Source organism: Nanorana parkeri, unplaced genomic scaffold (assembly GCF_000935625.1).
Source record: "Nanorana parkeri isolate BGI_ZX_2015 unplaced genomic scaffold, ASM93562v1 scaffold269, whole genome shotgun sequence".
Classification (NCBI taxonomy): domain Eukaryota; kingdom Metazoa; phylum Chordata; class Amphibia; order Anura; family Dicroglossidae; genus Nanorana; species Nanorana parkeri.
The window spans coordinates 381,718-400,065 of record NW_017306537.1 but is presented as its reverse complement, the minus strand read 5'-3'; the positions used below and the strand labels follow the sequence as shown (position 1 = coordinate 400,065).

Genomic DNA, 18,348 nt, shown 5'->3' with positions numbered 1-18,348 from the left:
TTCAAATTAGATAATAAAATGACCTAAACCTAATCTTAATAGGGATTTGTGTCACAGCATCTGAAAATGTTAGGACTTAGGTGAGTTTTAGGGCTCATTTACATTTTTGCAGGGTGTCAGTGCACTTTATGTTGTGTTTTAATGTGTGTGGTATTCAAGCAGCCCATTGAAAATAATGCGCTACCAGTGCAGCAAAATGTCTTAAAAATCAATCACAAAATCACAATGCAAGAGTGTAAAAAATGGACCCTCAATGAGAATTCCATAGAAAATGGAGAGCAGCAAGACACTTCGGCATCCGCAAGAACAGGGACACCCTCAACAAACTACGCGACAATTTCTGCTGGTTTTTGATGGTTTTATTAGTGTTTGAAGAAAAAAGCATGTGTCACTGATAAAACTACATGAAAAAGCTGATTTTCAATGTGAAATGAATCAGATTGGGGTGATGCTGCAGTATGTAAGCCAAACTCCACATAAAGATTTATGGCATCCCCCAAGTATGTTGTTTGAAAAATTGGTGTATTTTTTATGTAAGGAGCATCGTTCCCAATGAACAACAATGTAAGGAGCATTATTCCCAAAGGACACCAGCGTAAGGAGCATTGTTCCCAAAGAACACCAATGTAAGGAGCATTGTTCCCAAAGAACACCAGTGTAAGGAGCATTGTGAACGCAAATGTAAGGAGCATTGTTCCCAAAGAACACCAATGTAAGGAGCATTGTTCCCAAAGAACACCAGTGTAAGGAGCATTGTTCCCAAAGAACACCAGTGTAAGGAGCATTGTTCCCAAAGAACACCAGTGTAAGGAGCATTGTTCCCAAAGAGCACCAGTGTAATGAGCATTGTTCCCAAAGAACACCAGTGTAAGGAGCATTGTTCCCAAAGAACACCAATGTAAGGAGCATTGTTCCCAAAGAACACCAGTGTAAGGAGCATTGTTCCCAAAGAATACTAGTATAAGGAACATTCTTCCCAATGAACACCGGTGTAAGGAGCATTGTTCCCAAAGAATACTAGTATAAGGAGCATTCTTCCCAATGAACACCGGTGTAAGGAGCATTCTTGCAAATAAACACCAGTATAAGAAAATCCAGGGAGCAACAACAGATGTTCCAACTTATTAGCAGTATATCCACCCTGACTTCACTCCATATATATGAAACCCTCAATCTATTCCAACTTATGAAGATTTAATAAAGTTTATTTTATCCCCCAATGTTTTCATCTATGTGTGTGTTTGTCTATGTATATCTTTCTCATATTAATCTGTTTCCTTTTCATTCACTCCATTCATTAAAAATACCTGGTTGTTCCTGCCAGTCCCCCTTCTTATTTGTTGCCATTTTGTATGCCTGGGATCACTGCTGCGAGTTACAGGTAGATGTGCCAACATCGGTTTTGCACCCACGCCCCCTGCTGTTTGATTGACAGCAGCTCCCTGGAAGAACATTGCTGTTAAAACTGTAGCATACACAGGCTGGGGAGCTTTATACACTGCCCACCCGCTGATGTCACCCAGGATGGTCTGGTTGTACTGTGTCCCCTGATCAGAAGAAGACAAGTGGGAGGTGGTGTAGATTAGTGATGGGCCGAACACCACCGTGTTCAGTTCGATTCGAACTTTAGAACAAGAAAAAAGTTTGAACGCTAATTCAATGCAAGTCTATGGGGCTAGAACTTTGAAAATCAATTGACCCCATTTTGAAGGCCATTTTGAAGTGGCGCATCTGTACAATGTATAGAACCTGCTGCAGCAATAATGGCATTTCTAAAGAAAAAAATGACATTTAAAAAGAAAAAAAAAAGGCGTGCGGTTCCCACTCCCAAACAATACCACACCCTTTAGGTCTGGTAGGAATGTTAAGAGGGACCCCATTTAGAAAAAAAAAAGCGTAGGGTTCCCACTAAAAGTGATACCAGACCCTTAAGGTCTGGTAGGAAATTTAAAAAGGAGCCCCACCCCCAAAAATGGGGGAGGGAAAAAAAGTGTGGTCCTCCTAAAATTCCATACCAGACCCTTGATCCGAGCACAGGCTTGGCAGGGCAGGAAAAGCCACTCCCCTCCCTCCCCCCTCCCCCCCGGAAAAGCGCTTTGTTCCCATGCCGATGGGGACAAGGGCCTTTTTCCCACAAGCCCTGTGGCGTTGGCTGTTTGGTTGTGGGGATGCGGGCAGTGGGCACCCAGATGCGCCCCCCCCTTGTGAATGAGCAAGGGTACCCATTCACTAAAGGGTTAAATCAAATTGTAAATTAAAAGACCAGACTTTTGAAAAAATCCTTTATTTTAAAAAAAAAACAAGAGACAAGTTTTTGAAAAGTCTTCTTTTTTTTTTTAAAACCCACAAAAAATGGATCCACCAACGTAATCCAGGGTCAATCACGACGTCCAGCGATAACGCGACGAATTAAAAAAATCTAATTAAATGAAAAATAGAAATAATAATAATACAAAAAAAAAATCACGCCCGCCATCCCGTCCACTCGTGATGAACTACCGTCGCAGAATGGCATTTTGACAGATGCCGGCAACTTATAAACATTTGGGCAGAGCTAGCGGTGACAGTTTACAGTTGTACGGCATCTGACAGGTGAGCCATGATTGGGCAAAGCCATTATGACTTTGCAGAATCATAACTCTTACAGAGTCCTGGGCCCTGTGGTCAGGTGCAAGGCTTTAGCCAATCAGGGCTCACAAGGCGCAGTGCGCAGTGCTTTGTGGAGCGTTCAACCGCCGAACGCCCTGACAGTTCGTGTGTTCACCAAACACACAAACTGCCAATGTTCGAGTCGAACTCACACTCGACACGTACATTGAGCCAATCCCTAGTGGAGATCCCTAGCAGAGTCCATGACCATTCAGGAGAGGGAGCCCGGGTGATACCGTATAGGGGAGGGGAATCCCAGGGGAAGGTGGTGGGGATGCCAGGCAGTGATCAGCCTGTTCAGGAGAGGGCTGCCAGCAGGGTGAGGGTATGGGGGAGATGCTTTCACATATATAGGGTCTGAGAAGCTCAGCAGGAGGCAGTGGGAAACTCAGGCAGCACCTGGGCTTATTAAGTAGATGGGAAGACAGCAGAGTGATTGGAGATGTCTGTACATGTATGGGGTGTTCTGATCACAGGGTATGGGTAATGAAGAATGCATGGGTCCAAACACTGTACTACAGAGGTGGCTGATGCCTAATGGGGAGATGCCATCGTGATAGGATTCCTAGCTATGTGTGACATGTACACTGCCAACCCACTTACTGAACCGACACGTCCATGCTATGAGGAAGAGGGATCTGAAGGAAGGTTGTGTGGTCACATGACGGACAAATACAACTACATAAAATATAAAATGTTTACTTTTGACAAAACTAAATGCAATTATGGTACTTAAATAATATTTCCTATATTACAATGTACGTTGGTTGTGGTGTTCACATATACTTTAAAGTGACATTAAAGGATAAAAAGATTTCCCTCCCCCCATGTTAATGTTAGCACTTACCTTAAATGATGTCTCTTAATCCGATCTTCTTCTTCTTTCCTGATGTTTTCACCTGTCCCTCCAGCGGTGCGGCGGCTCTCCAATCCAGCGCTGACTCCTCTCTGCTTGCAGGCACTTCTGATCCAGCAGTGTCTGCATGCGGGTGCACGCGTGCATAGACTTACCTTGCTTCTCTGCTCGTCTCCTGGCCGAGAATCCGAACTGCGCATGCGCCCGCCCCAAGATCCTTTGCAGCCGCACGAGCAGTTCCGGATTCTCGGCTCGTGAGCGTGCAGCGATAACGAGGTAAGTGTAAACCGCTATTAAATCGTTTGGGGTTTTTTTGTACTTTTTGCCTATATCTACTGCTTCCTAGCAGTAGATATAGGCAAAAAAAAACAACCAGCCTGCCCAGGCTGACCCCACCTCCCGGGAACTGAGAATTAAAAGCATGGGAGAGCTGCATGTAGCGGAAAATATATTTGAGAGGGACAGGGCGGTTAGCGGCCAGGTCAGCAAAAGACAGAAGGGAATTGGCCTCTACAATATCAGATATTAATTTTACTTGATGTTTTGCCCAGAAAGAGGGGTCAGGAATTGTGTAGAAGTGGGGGCAATTGGGGATCGTTCCACAAAGGAGTGTCAGGGGAGATGTCTAGGGCAGCTCTAGAGCACCAGGCTAATCCCGTGCGCCAGACCCTGATAGTGGTGCGCATGGAGAGGGCGAGATGGTAGGGGGCTCTCGGACCTCTATATAATAGGCCAGTTAGTGCCTCTACTGAATTCAAAATGGCAGCCTCCAACATAAACGAGGAGTTGTTGACATCAGCCGAGAGCCACCAGTTGGCCGTGACCATTTGGGTAGCAAGGAAATATTTATAAAAGTCCGGGAGCGCTAAGCCTCCTTGTAGAGTGGGGCGCATTAGGGTCGTGAGTTTATATCTCGGGGGCTGTGACCCCCATAAGAAAGAGGAGACTAGTTGATTTATTTGGTGAAAATAGGGTTTAGTAATCCATATAGGGGAGTTACGAAAGACGTATGTCAATTTGGGCAATATCTTCATTTTAACTAAATTAATCCTCCCCGTTAGGGACAAAGGTAAGTTCGCCCATGCTTTCAGTCTCTGCCGCATATCACCCAGTATCGGGAGTATGTTCAGTGCAATATATTCCTGAGACGATCCTGATATTACTACCCCGAGGTACTTGAATGAGTCTACCCAGGAGAGTTGAGTGACAGTTCCGGGCATAGACATAGCCTCTGCATCAATGGGAAACAGTATGGACTTATGCCAATTTACTTTTAGGCTCGATACACTAGAGAATTCAGTGAGAACATCTAAGGCACCTTGCAATGAGGGTCCCGGATCATTGAGGAGTAAAAGCAGGTCGTCCGCATATAGCGCCACCCTCTCCTCCAACCAGCCAACTCTAAGTCCCCTAATGACGTCCGTAGAGCTTCGGCTATGGGTTCCATGGCCAAGGCAAAGAGAGTGGGTGACAGCGGACAACCCTGCCTAGTTGCCTTCCTCTGCAGATAGGGAAGGGAGCTGACAGTTTATTCCCAAGTTTTATAGAGGCCACAGGGCTATGGTATAGTAGTTTAATACATCGAGTAAACTCCAAGGGAAATCCCATTTTGTCCAATATGACCCATGAGTCTATCAGACTATCCGTCAGTTGGTTGAGTCGCACGCTAAGGAGTTTGGTTAAGTAGGCCAATGGCCTGTAGGAGGCGCAGTCAGTCGGGTCTCTAGGCGGCTTGTGGATTAAAATCACATGGGCTCCAGTCACAGAGGGCGGTAGGCAATCTGCCTCCAAACAAGAGGTATACATCTGACATAGTCTAGGGACCAGTAGGCCCGCATTCGTTTTGTAAAATTCCATAGGAATCCCATCGGGGCCTGGTGTTTTACCATTAGGGAACGAACGTATGGCTGCGAGCACCTCGACTTCCGTTATAGGCTTTGTCAGAAAGCTTCTTTGGCTGTCTGATAACCACCCCAGGGCTACGGAGTCCAGCAAAGACCGCAGTAATATTTCCTAAATACCAATGGGGGACAACCCATACCGAGAGAGGCAGTCCGCTTCCGCAGCTTGCAGTTTATCCGTACGAGCTGAGTCCTCCTTTTTTATCGCCTTCTGGAGGTACATGTAGTCACCTCGCACATAGGCCTTGAATGCATCCCATACAACAGCGGGCCCTGCAGTGGAGGCGTTTTGTTCCCAGTACTGCTCAACAGAAGGTGGAATAGCTTCCAGAGCCATAGGGTGAGATATCCAGTGTGGAGCCAGTCTCCAAAGGGCTCTATCCCTTTTTTGACTGGTACGAAGGGTTAACCACATAGGACAATGATCCGAGATACCCCTGGGTAGGTATCCAACCTCTCCAATGTCAGGCAAAAGGGCACCGCTGGCAAATGCCAGATCTATGCGAGATGCAGTTTTGTAAGAGGCGAAGAAACAAGGGTAAACCCTGGTCGTGGGGTTCCTCCATCTCCACACCTCTGTGAGACCAGCAGTCAACGCCCAATCACCCAAGTCAGAGAGGCCGAATCCAGTAGAGCCAGATCTATCCATGTCTGGGGCCAGTGTGTAGTTAAAATCTCCAATAAAAATTGTTTTTGCAGGGTCCATGAGATGAAATCTTATCTAGCAATGTGTACAATACATTAGAATTATATGGTGGAGGAAGGTAAACATTGACAACAATATATCTCTGCATCCACATGGTAAACATTAATATAACACATTTGCCATTAGGGTCAGTGTGAATCTCCTCAATAGTGCATGGCAGAGATTTGTTAAGCAGAACAGACACCCCCCTCAAGTATGCGGAATGCGAAGCATGAAACGACCGCTGCACCCAAGGGCATCTCAAGGCCAGCAACCTATTACCCATCAGATGGGTCTCCTGCAAAAGTAGTATGTGGGGATTATGTTGAACATCAGTGCTAGCTTGAATTTGGAGTTGAGACCCCTGATATTCCATGACAGGATTTTAATCTCTTCCACACTCCGCACACTCATGAGGAAAAAAATAAACATGTAAGTGAGGCCACACCTCCAAGCCCCCTAGATCTTCACCGTGCCCTCCAGCAATGTCATGCAGAAGCATTTGTAGTTTTAGCATGTGAGCCAACCACCTGTAGCAAAAATGAACATCAAACCAGTAGAAAAAACAACAACCCCATCTCCTCCCAACCCTCCCCTAACCCACCCTGCCAGTCCAACACATAACCCCAATAGCACTTAGAGCAAAGTGTGTCAGGAGGCTTAGGATCCCCAAACAATTGTGAACTGAGTCAAAAACTTTCAACAAAAACTAAACAGTCTGCTAGGGCAGTGTAGTATCCCGACTAGAACTCCAAGTTCTCGAGATCCAGGACTCCTCCGGGTCCCTTTTCCTGGGGTGCTGATTAAACTGGATGTGGAGAAGGTAGCTTGAAATAATGAAGGTATGCTTACCAAGTGGAAGCAACCGCAGTGGTAGTGGTAGCCGTCCGTCAGGTGTTGTCTTGCTGCAGCCGCCGCGGGGTATCAAAGAAGCGAGTAGTGGCGCCATCACTCACACGCAGGCGACTGGGATATAGGAAGCCATATTGCAAACCCTTTTCTCTGAGCCTCCTACGGACGTCTGTAAAGGATCTGCGTCGTTGTTGTATTTCAGCAGAATAATCAGGATACAATGAGACACGGGCATTTTCGTAGTGTAGAGTAAGATGGCCTCTAGCCGCTGCAAGGACCCGGTCTCCATCCCTGTAATTTAGCAATCGAATCAGGAACGGTCGGGCCGGAGCGCCCGGTTTTGGCGGGACGGGCAGGAGGCGATGCGCTCTCTCCACCATAAAGGTCAGTGGTAGGTCCTGGGGGTCAAGCAGGGTAGCCAGAAAGGTCCGGCAAATTCGGCTGTTTTTTTCCCTCCGCCCGCTCAGGGAGGCCCAGCACGCGGATGTTGTTGCGGCGCAGCCGGTTTTCGGTATCTACCGCCCTCTCTTGCAAGCCCTGGAGCTGCCGTTGTAAATGCTTGACCTCAGCGGAGTCCGCCCGCGTTGTCTCCTCCACCCGAGAAATCCGGGCCTCCGCCTCCCCCATGCGTGTTCGGAATTTATCCAGATCATGTCGTAGTAAACTCACATCAGCCGAGAGTGAATCGATCTTATTCGTGAGCACCTCTTTACAAGACGTGATAGCCGCCAGGATGTCGGAGCTAGTTGGAGAGGGAGGCGTCACATCAGTGCTACTCATCTGCCTGCTCACCGACATCTTGCTGCATTCAGCCAGCGCAGCCAAGATGGCCGACTCCGAGACACCACGAGGCCTGCCTCCCGATGAGCGAGTCGATCTGCTCTTATTACGCTTCATTAAAACAGCCGCCGATGATGAGATCCAACTCAGGAGGTATTTAGTCACACCTGACCACAGGTAGATAGCGAAGAATCAGCACAAGGATAATAGTAGGATATTGTATGGAGCGGAGCTTCCCAGGCACACGTCTTCTCAGGATCACATGCTGGCCACGCCCCCCCCCCCTGCTACCTTTTATTTATATCATACATCAGGTAGTAGTAGCAGCTTCTCTATGAACGGCTCTGGTCACATGACCGAGGAGCCTGTATGAAGGTTCATGCAGGGGAAAGCAACAAACATGATGGAGATTGGAGAAGTTTTTGGACTGCAGAGGACTGAGTGGGAGGAAGACGGAACTGTGACTGTTGGGTTGCTGGAAGGGACACTTCTGGAGATAACTGTTCACTTTTGTGAGACATCTGCAGGGCAAGCACTGCCAGGACTGAAAAGGAAATTGTAGTTAAAGGTTGTATCTTTAGAAACTTTGCATCGGTCCCCTCTTAAAATCCATTCCAAACCCCTATCTGGGATAAGGGTCTGGTGTCGATTATGGAGGGATTGTTTTTTTTAATCTTTACATGTTTTACATGTTAGATTGGAGTGCCTTGAGATTTTGCATACTTTTGAAAGGGTGCTGTGACTGGAAAAAGGCTGAGAAACACTGCACTAGACTACACATGCTTGCATTCATATGAATGGGCTCCCTTGCTGATCTGCCAGTCTGGGGAGGGCAAAGCCCCTCCCTGTGTCAGGAAATCCTGAAGGAAAGTGGATTGGAAGAGACACATCATCCAAAGAGTGAGCAGGTGTCAGCCAGTCTGTATTGTCATCAGGAGGGGGCACATGAAAGCAGCAGGTGAGGAGGAGCCAGGGGAGGGGGCATTGCTGGGTATAAGATGCCCGCACACAGCAGGGCTCAGGTACAGTACAGCCTGATGGAGAATATTATCCGATCTCTCTTTTTCTCTGCCAGGGACGAGCCATTGTGGGCTCATCATATGCCAACCACTGGTAAGAAGGGGAAGGGGGCTGAATGTGACGCAGGAGGGCACTGTACCCTGTAATTCTTATTATACACTGAATGTAAACTGTACATTACTTGTCTCTGTGCTCATCTGTCTATAAAGAAAGGGGCTCGTTTACTAAAGAAGTACAAATTCAGCCTGTGTTTAGTTGCGGTTCTTAGTTAGGATCAGTGTCAAATTCTATATAGATCTATAATTCCCAGCAACCTGGGTAGCTACTTGAAATGTACGCAGGATATGTTTTATTCCTATAGGCTATAATAAGGGAATATGTCTCGGTGTCAGGGACTAATTATGATGGATTGTAGTACAGCAACATTTACCAATGTGTTTGGTCTGTTTGGTGGAGCAGTAGAAGGAGGAATGGTGTTTTATAAAAATGCAATAACTCATAGCAACATGGCCACACACATATTGACATGATAATTCAATCGGTCATTCCATGCGGCTAAAATAATTGAACTGAGTAAGAATCGGAAATCACACGGACCTTGTATTTGATCGCTTTCGACAAGTTATTCAGCGATAGCGGAATTGTAACGATTGTTTGTGATCGATCTAATGAAAGTCTGCATGTGTTACAGACAACCAATAAAACAGATCGAATAAATAATCATTTTTAATCGATTGTTACTGATAGATCAATTAATCAAAACCGTATTTGTTTTATCGTTCAATTTTTTTTTTTAAATGACTTGTCTGCAATTGCTTGTACCTCGATTGATCACTAATCGGTATATGTATGGCCACCATTAGATTGTAGTATAGTGCAGTCAGATAAGTGGTAATCAATCATTACAATGGTGTGTTCGTTCAGATATTTGACATCTTGTGTACTTTGCTTGACAGCCGCGATACAAACTTGACACTCCTGTATTGTGTAGATGTGCATTTGCTATACCAGCCTTTCTCAACCAAGGTGCCTTCTGGCTTTGTCAGATCTTCAAATTTTTGCTAAAGGGGGGGACTCTGATGTGAAGGGGGGCTTTTGATATGAAAGGGGGGGATGATAATATGAAGGGGGCTACTGATGTGAAAGGGTACCTCTGATGTGAAGGGGGGCTTTTGATATGAAAGGGGGGGATGATAATATGAAGGGGGCTACTGATGTGAAAGGGTCCCTCTGATGTGAAAGGGGGGACTCTTATGTGAAGGGGGACTCTGATGCGAAGGGGGGACTCTGATGCGAAGGGGGGACTCTGATGTGAAGGGGGCTTCTGGTGTGAAGTGAGCTTCTGATGTGAAAGGGTACCTCTGATGTGAAAGGGGGTGAACTGTGATGTGAAGGGGCTGTTGATAGGAAGGGGGGACTCTGACGTGGAAGGGAGGGGGAATCTGGGGTAAACAGGGGCTTCTGATGTAAAGGGGAGGTCCAATGTAAGGAAGCTCCTGATGTGTACGGGGCTTCTAATGTGAAAGGGGGGACTCTGATGTGAAAGGGGAAACTCCATGTTGGTTTTTGTTTTTTTTTGCCTAGGGTCCCTCGTTAAAATCCATACCAGACCCTGTCTAGGATAAGGGTTAAGTGTAGACGGGTGTTACCTAGTATTTGAGGTTGAATAAAGACATTAGTCCATCAAGTCCAACCTATTAGGATCTCATTCTAGGAGTACCCGTACCCCTGTATATTACGGTCCCTTAAGAAATTGTCCAAAAGTTTCTTGAACAATTCCACATTATTTGCTGAAATCACCGCCTGCGACAGTGAGTTCCAGACCCTAACTGATCTTACTGAGAAGAACCCCCTTCGCCCCTTGTGCTGGAATTTTTTTCCACCAATTTTAGGTGATGGCCTCTAGTTTTTGTAATGGAGTTAATTTTAAACAGTTTATCGTTAAAACTGGGTTTGGTATTGATTGGTTAGGGCAGGACCACTTTCTGGTTTTTACATTTTTATCTTTACGTTTCCTAAATTTTAGACTGGATTGCCTTGAGATTTTGCATACTTTTAAAAGGTGCAATGACTGAAACAAACTTGAGAAATGCTGCTCTCTACACACTGCATGCATCAGACAAGTGTAATACAAGAGCTAAAAACCTCTTTTCAGCAGACATCCATAGGCTACCCATACGTTCCATTCTGGAAGAGAACGATTCTGAATCAATAGAATAGATGTTCACCATGCTGAAGAATCTCTGCTACACATAACAAGTACTTCTTCTGAAGCCAATATCGCTATCTGCAGTTATTAAAGTGTATCTAATAGACATGTGCACTGCCAAAAAATTTGTTTTGTTTCGTTTCGTTTTAAATTAGGATTTGTGTTATTTCGTTTTTCGGGATTCGGGTGTGAAAGTCAATTCGGATTCGGAATTCGGATTTGGACGAAATTCGTTAGCGGTAGTTCGTTCGAACGTTTGTTTCGTGTTCGTTTCTTATTCGTTTAGTTCATTCGTTCGTTTGCAGCAAAGTGACATTTGAGGGGGAAAATGTTTTCCTTCAACGGACGAAACGAATAAGAAACGAAAACGAAACGAACGTTCAAACGAACTACCGCTACCGAATTTCGGAAACGGAAATTTGGAATTGTTTGCATTCGTTATATCTATCATTTGGAATTCGGATACATCCGAATGTCCGAATTTCCAAAAATTTGTCCGAATTTCGATTCGGAACGAAACGAATCGCACATGTCTAGTATCTAAACTAAAAATCAAGATTTTCATATATTGTAGCTCATCTGCCCCCCAAATGTGCTGGCTGCAATCATTTTCTTTTTTCCTTTTTTCCCTTTTATTTTCACCTGGTGAATCCTGCCAGTAACATGCTTCCTGTTCGAGCGTGGCAACACTCAATTACTGCGCTGCGTCTAAGTAGTAACGTTGTCAACTTAAGCTGCTCTTATGATTTGGACTACAAACACCTCCCCCTTTCCCAATCTCCATAACAGGGGATTAGGTGTATTGTAGTTCACAGATGATAGCAGGAAATGCTGTTAATGTTGTTTGTGATTTCAGGTTAGTACACAGGCAGTAACAAGGATGGAGGATTTTATATCAAGATCAATAAGTATTTTTTTGTACCTGCAAAAAATTTACTTAAAAAAGAACACTAACAGCCACCACATATAAACAATATACTGTATTACATGTTTTATGTGGGTTTAGATACCCTTTGGACTGACACTGCCTGATTATTGTAATTAATGCAAAAATTGCTGGCAGGATTAGCAAAAATCAGGCAGTTCAATGGCCCATTCACACCTGTATGTCGCGGTAATGCACTGTTTTAATGTGCACTCTCACAATTGCACAGCAACACATGTACCTCAGGGCATTGCATTGCTATTCATTTTGAATAGAACCCCAGTGGACTAACACAATGCAGTGTACATGCGTTGTAATGTGCTATAGCGCCTAGATGTAAATGATCTTAAGTGTTAAGAAGATTGTGGCATGCAGGACCATTGGTGCATTGTGGACCATTCAAAATGAAATTTTAGTTTGCAGAATTCCCACAAACAAAAGATGACTTGTGATTGGCTGAACTCAACATTGTTCTTTGCTGAATAACACAAAGTAACCACTTAGAGCTCAGCTTTAATCTGACTAAATCACCTGTTAAAGTCACCTGAGAATCTGCTCATCATTACTATTTGAAGGATATTACCACAACGTAGCACAAATGTGAGTGACCTGAATACAGTTATTACAGAAAATGGAAATTATTTTTACATGTTCATTTCAAGGTGACACAATTCAAGGGAAGCAAAAGGAAACTGTGGCTGCGGTAAATGGGACTCCCAATCAGAGGAAGCGTAAGAGGACTTTATATAGTAAATGGCAGCAGTTGGAGCTGGAGAGCGTATTTGAAGTAATCCCCTATCCAGACATCAACACCCGAGAGCAGCTAGCCAAGATCATCCGGCTGCCGGAGTCTAAAGTACAGGTACAGTCAGTGACATCAGTAAATACAACAACTAACATGTACAACTACTAGGACACTAATACAACAACTAACATGTGCAACTACTAGGACACTAATACAACAACTAACATGTACAACTACTAGGACACTACTAGGACACTAATACAACAACTAACATGTACAACTACTAGGACACTAATACAACAACTACCATGTACAACTACTAGGACACTACTACAACAACTAACATGTACAACTACTAGGACACTAATACAACAACTAGCATGTACAACTACTAGCATGTACAACTACTAGGACACTAATACAACAACTAACATGTACAACTACTAGGACACTAATATAACAACTAACATATACAACTACTAGGACACTAATACAACAACTAACATGTACAACTACAAGGACACCAATACAACAACTAACATGTACAACTACTAGGACACTAATACAACAACTAACATGTACAACTGCTAGGACACTAAACAACAACTAACATGTACAACTACAAGGACACCAATACAACAACTAACATGTACAACTACTAGGACACTAATACAACAACTAACATGTACAACTACTAGGACACTAAACAACAACTAACATGTACAACGGCTATGACACTAATACAACAACTAACATGTACAACTGCTAGGACACTAATACAACAACTAACATGTACAACTACTAGGACACTAATACAACAACTAACATGTACAACTACTAGCACACTAATACAGCAACTAGCATGTACAACTACTAGGACACTAATACAACAACTAACATGTACAACCACTAGGACACTAATACAACAACTAACATGTACAACATATACGAAGTGCCGGCAGACTGCTGCTACCAAATGCGGCTGCTGTCACCCAATCATTAACAGGCGACAGCAGCCGCTTCTAAATGGCATATTTGGGATTCCTGCCACAGAAATTCATAGGTTCCTGCTGCAGGCATCCAAAAACGCATCATAAATGTAGGTGTGAATGAAGACTAATACAACAACTAACATGCAAAACTATTATAACACTAACATAGCAACCAACATGTACAAATAGTATAACACTAATACAGCAACTAACATGTACAACTACTAGGATACTATTACAGCAACTTACATGTCATACAACTGCTAGAACACTAATACAACAACTAACATGTACATTTACTATAACGCTAATACAGCAACTAACATGTACAATTACTATGACACTAATACATCAACTAACACATAAAACTGCTAGGACAATAATGCAACCACTACCATGTACAATTACTAGGACACTAATACAATAAGTAACATGTACAATTACTATGACACTAATACAGCAACTAGAATGTACAACGACTAGGGCACTAATACAACAAGTCACATGTACAATTACTATAACACTAATACAGCAACTAGAATGTACAACGACTAGGACACTAATACATCAACTACCATGTACAATTACTATGACACTAATACAATAACTAACATGCCCTATGTCCCAGGAGGAAACATGTAGGTAGGTGTTGCTTTTATGAACAGTTTATGCTTTACAATTAGTGCTGAACATTCAGTCTTATTATGTGGTGATGATTTACATGTTTTCATCTGGAGAAAATAAATACTTCCCATCCCACAATCTGTTCTGCATTCTCTACACACCTAAGGTCAAAGGTTTTCATATATTACAGTTTTTTTCCCATTTACAGGTTTGGTTCCAGAACCGCAGAGCTCGGAAAAACAAGAGCGGCAAGTTGGACAAGACACTTTATCGGCGAAGTTCATTATTTCGTCCTGCTCATCTTTGCCGAAATGCTATGTCACCATCACATAACTACAGTCAAAGAGATACCCTGATCACCATGACCTTCCCACCAAACCTGGTTGGACCTTATGGGCATGATTATCAGCAGGTACCTGGAGTTCAGCAGCCGGGGTTCCCCCCCATCCTACAGGAATCTACACCCATTTTCCAGCAATACTCAGCAGAAGAGACCTATCACTGTACCTATGAACATTCCCAGTGGCAGAATTTGACCCTGAGTGGTGTGAATTCTGGATACGGCTGTGAGGCCACCGTGTATGGCACTCCAATAGATCACTGCGCATCTCCTTCTCTTGGACCATCATATTGGGAGTTATTTCCTCACACTGTGAGTGCAAACGGATCACAGACCTCTCTAGGATACATCTCAGATGTCATTTACAATGCGGCCATACTTACTAATCTAGGGGATCTTTAGCTCAGTCTACTTACCCATAATACAAATACACATTTTTCAGTAGGACTAATATTACCTGTATTGTAGATTTGTGTTCTTTCTACACTTATGAAACCTTTGGAAAAGTGAATAATTGTTTCTAGTAGTAGCGAATCCAGCAGAAGTTGATGAATATTTTGGAAATCCCAAATCTAGTTGTGTCTAATTTAGTATCACAGGGTATCCCATGGCCTGGTTGACTGAAACCCTTCTTAAACAAAATTAATAATGATCAACTTGTGAACTCCTCATAATTATAGATGTCGTCCATAGTCGTCAAAACCATCCAGAACTTTAGAAATATTTTAAGTATAATTATAAGGCCTTCTTGCCATTTGTTTATGTTTTCTCTGTGTAGTTAGACAAATTCCATAAAAATATAGAATAAATAAGTTATATACCTCCATTAGACAAAAAAGCTGTAAATATGTTTTTAAATGTCATTTAATAAATCAGTATTATTAATTTAGATGCGGCTTCATGTTTCCCTTCCATCTGTTGGACTGTTTGTCAGGATGAACAACTTTGGACCAATAGTATGGCTAAATAAGATGATAATCTGTACAAACACAAAAACATCAACTCTATACTAGATTGAAACATAAGTAAAATCCATGAATCATCAAGCATAATTTACCTAACAAAGTCCACCTATATAAACCATGTCCCATCTAGACAGACTCCAGCCTCTCTGTGGAACTAAAACTGGTACTGGGCCTGTATAGTCACCTATAGACACTGGAAAAAAGATCAGCAAGGAAAAAGGGATCAAACAGAAACCTTGTTGCTATAATTTGCTTAAGCAGGTTCTGAAGGCTTTCCCTCATTCCTACAGAGAATTAACATAAATGTTCAGGAGGTTGGATTGCTCAGGATTTATACCTGAAATCACCAGATCACTCGTAGCAGCCTGCTAATGTGCTGCTCCCAGGACCGCGGCAAACACTGTCAGGATGGAGAGCGGGAGCAGACCAAGGTAAGTCCGTTCCCCGATCTCCTCTGTGATGAATGAAGCAGAGAATGCTGTGCCCACAATGCTTCCTGCTTCAGAGCTATCAGAAGCTGGCCAAAGTGCTGGGTACACAGACATTAAAACACATTCCTATGCTTGATTGTCTGTAATGGAGGACAGGGGAGACATCAGGGGTCTAATAGACTCCAGATGTCTTCATAAAGAGAACCTGTGACCTCCAAACGCTATGCCTGTTAGCCCCTGTGTGATAGCAATAAAGTTACGTTTAAAAAAAGTAAAAAATAACAAATGAAAAATTAAATATGCCTTTAAGCACATGTGCGTACGGCATGCACGTGTATGTAACCCACAATTTTGCCACACATGTTGGGTATCATTGTGAATGTTGGAGTGAAAGCAATAATTTTGAGGCCATAATTCACTGTTAACTCTAAATTGATGCCCGGTAAAGGCTTTTAAAGCATCCACCATGGACAATTTTGAGTGCCATAGTTTTTCAGTATTGCACAGGCACACACAATTTTAATGCATGACATGTTTGGTACCCATTTACTTGATGTGACCCCATCTTTTATTTTTTTTACAAAAAATGGGTATTATATTGTGTTTGTGTGCACTAAAATTCAATTCAGTGGGTTTTTTTTGCTAAAAATATGAATTTGATAAACATTTGTGCAAATATTGTGCAACATAATACAATACAGCTATCATTTTTTTTATTCTGCAGGGCCCCTCCTTTCAGATAATATATCATTGGGGGTTTAAAGAAATATTTTTGTATACAAAAATTCAAATTTTAGCATACGTGTGCAAAAATTAAAAAACTGCTCTGGTAAAGGGGTGGTTAAATTTGGATATGGTGGAGATTTTTTGCCATGTGTGTGCGATTGGGAAGTGTTCCCTTTACTTTCTATCTCCAAAACACAAAAGGAAATGAGATAAAATCTCTCCAAAGGGAGGGAATCATTTTCTTAGTTGTCACCAGAACCATGCAAATAGACTACATATAAAGTGTATTAATAAAATGGAAAAAAGTACCTGTGTAGATGTTTTCTAATATCCATATATATGAATACACTGGAAAGAAAAACGCCATGTCAATTTTAATTGTGTTTTCAATATTTTTTTAAACTTTATTATCATTATTTGTTTTCACTTTCTTTTTAAAATGTATAAATCAGAATAAGACAGCAGAAAACACAACAAAATACTTTAAAATGTATCATATTTTTTCAAATAGCCATCTTAATTCTGGAATTAGGGAATTAGATACCAGGAAATTGTAAGATGTATTCCCTGTATAATGGGTGGGAGGGGGCATTGTGGTGCATTCAAGTTAACGGCCCCGCAAGAACCCCCGCCTGCACCAAAACGCGTAGCACAACAATGCCTGCATTCTGGTCCAGTGCAATTCCAAAAAATGCTGCAAGCACCGGAACACAGGGGGGAGTTTAGTATGTGATACAATGCTAACCGCGCTGGAACGCACTGTAATTGGTGTGAACAAGCCCTCAAAGGACTACTAACTAGATCAGGGGTGTGCAAAGTGCGGCCCTCCAGCTGTGATCAAACTAAAATCCCATGATGCATCTGTCTCTGGGAGTCTTGCCTGTGGCTGTGAGAATCTTGCAATGTCTCATGGGATTTGTAATTCCACAACAGCTGAAGGGCCTGCAGTTTGCCCACCCCTGCTCTAGAGGGTTTTCTGCCCAGTTATCAGAAATGTTCGGCTCCTGTCTAATGACCACTGAAGTGCTGTCATTGAACAGTGAAATGGCAATTGGCAGGGCTGTGCCGAAATGTCACACATGTGGCACATTTTAATGCCCCGCTGAAAAACGTTCCACCGTAGTTGAGCAGCGTTTTGCAAGCATTCGGGGGCAATACTGTCCACTTATGAATGATAATTCTTTTTATTGATCCAGCAGTTGTGGTGCTGTCCCATTGACTTTAATGTGCAAATTCCTTTTGTTCTATGGGAATACTGTGCTTCATAGTACTTTAGAGGATGATCTTTTGGCCTATCACCACATCTTAGTGATCTTGTCTCCCACAATCCAAACATGTAGCTAGTGTATGCGGTTGTATGACATATAGACATCCGACTGTAACATTGTCCATTTGTAGAACAACCACAGTATGCACACTACTATGCTTAAGCACAAAATAAAATAATGAAATTAAAAAAGCAAAATAAGGTCTATGGCAATATATGAAAAGTTATTCATTTTACCAAATTCTAAACCATGGAAAACATTTTAAAGTGAATAGAAAAATACAAAAAAACTAAACCAAGAAAATTTGTTAATGTTTTTAAAAAAATTGTTTCCATTAAGTCTCTAATTATACACGTGCAATGGGGCATCTGTATTTGCTC

General features: G+C 42.8%; 1 protein-coding gene across 1 annotated transcript; it reads left to right on the top strand.

Moving 5' to 3' along the window:
• The first annotated feature begins 7,769 nt into the window (after positions 1 to 7,769).
• Positions 7,770 to 14,980, top strand: SEBOX (SEBOX homeobox). Its single transcript, XM_018557118.1, has 4 exons — positions 7,770 to 7,876; positions 8,799 to 8,836; positions 12,540 to 12,739; positions 14,447 to 14,980. The coding sequence occupies exons 1-4, from the start codon at positions 7,770 to 7,772 to the stop codon at positions 14,978 to 14,980; spliced, it is 879 nt and encodes a 292-aa protein (XP_018412620.1).
• Positions 14,981 to 18,348: the final 3,368 nt, after the last annotated feature.

Coding starts and splice junctions, on each gene's coding strand:
- SEBOX (XM_018557118.1), top strand. CDS start 7,770: ATGGCCGACTCCGAGACACCACGAGGCCTGCCTCCCGATGAGCGAGTC. Junction 7,877..8,798: donor GATGAGATCCAACTCAGGAG/GTATTTAGTCAC, acceptor TTTCTCTGCCAG/GGACGAGCCATTGTGGGCTC. Junction 8,837..12,539: donor TCATCATATGCCAACCACTG/GTAAGAAGGGGA, acceptor GTTCATTTCAAG/GTGACACAATTCAAGGGAAG.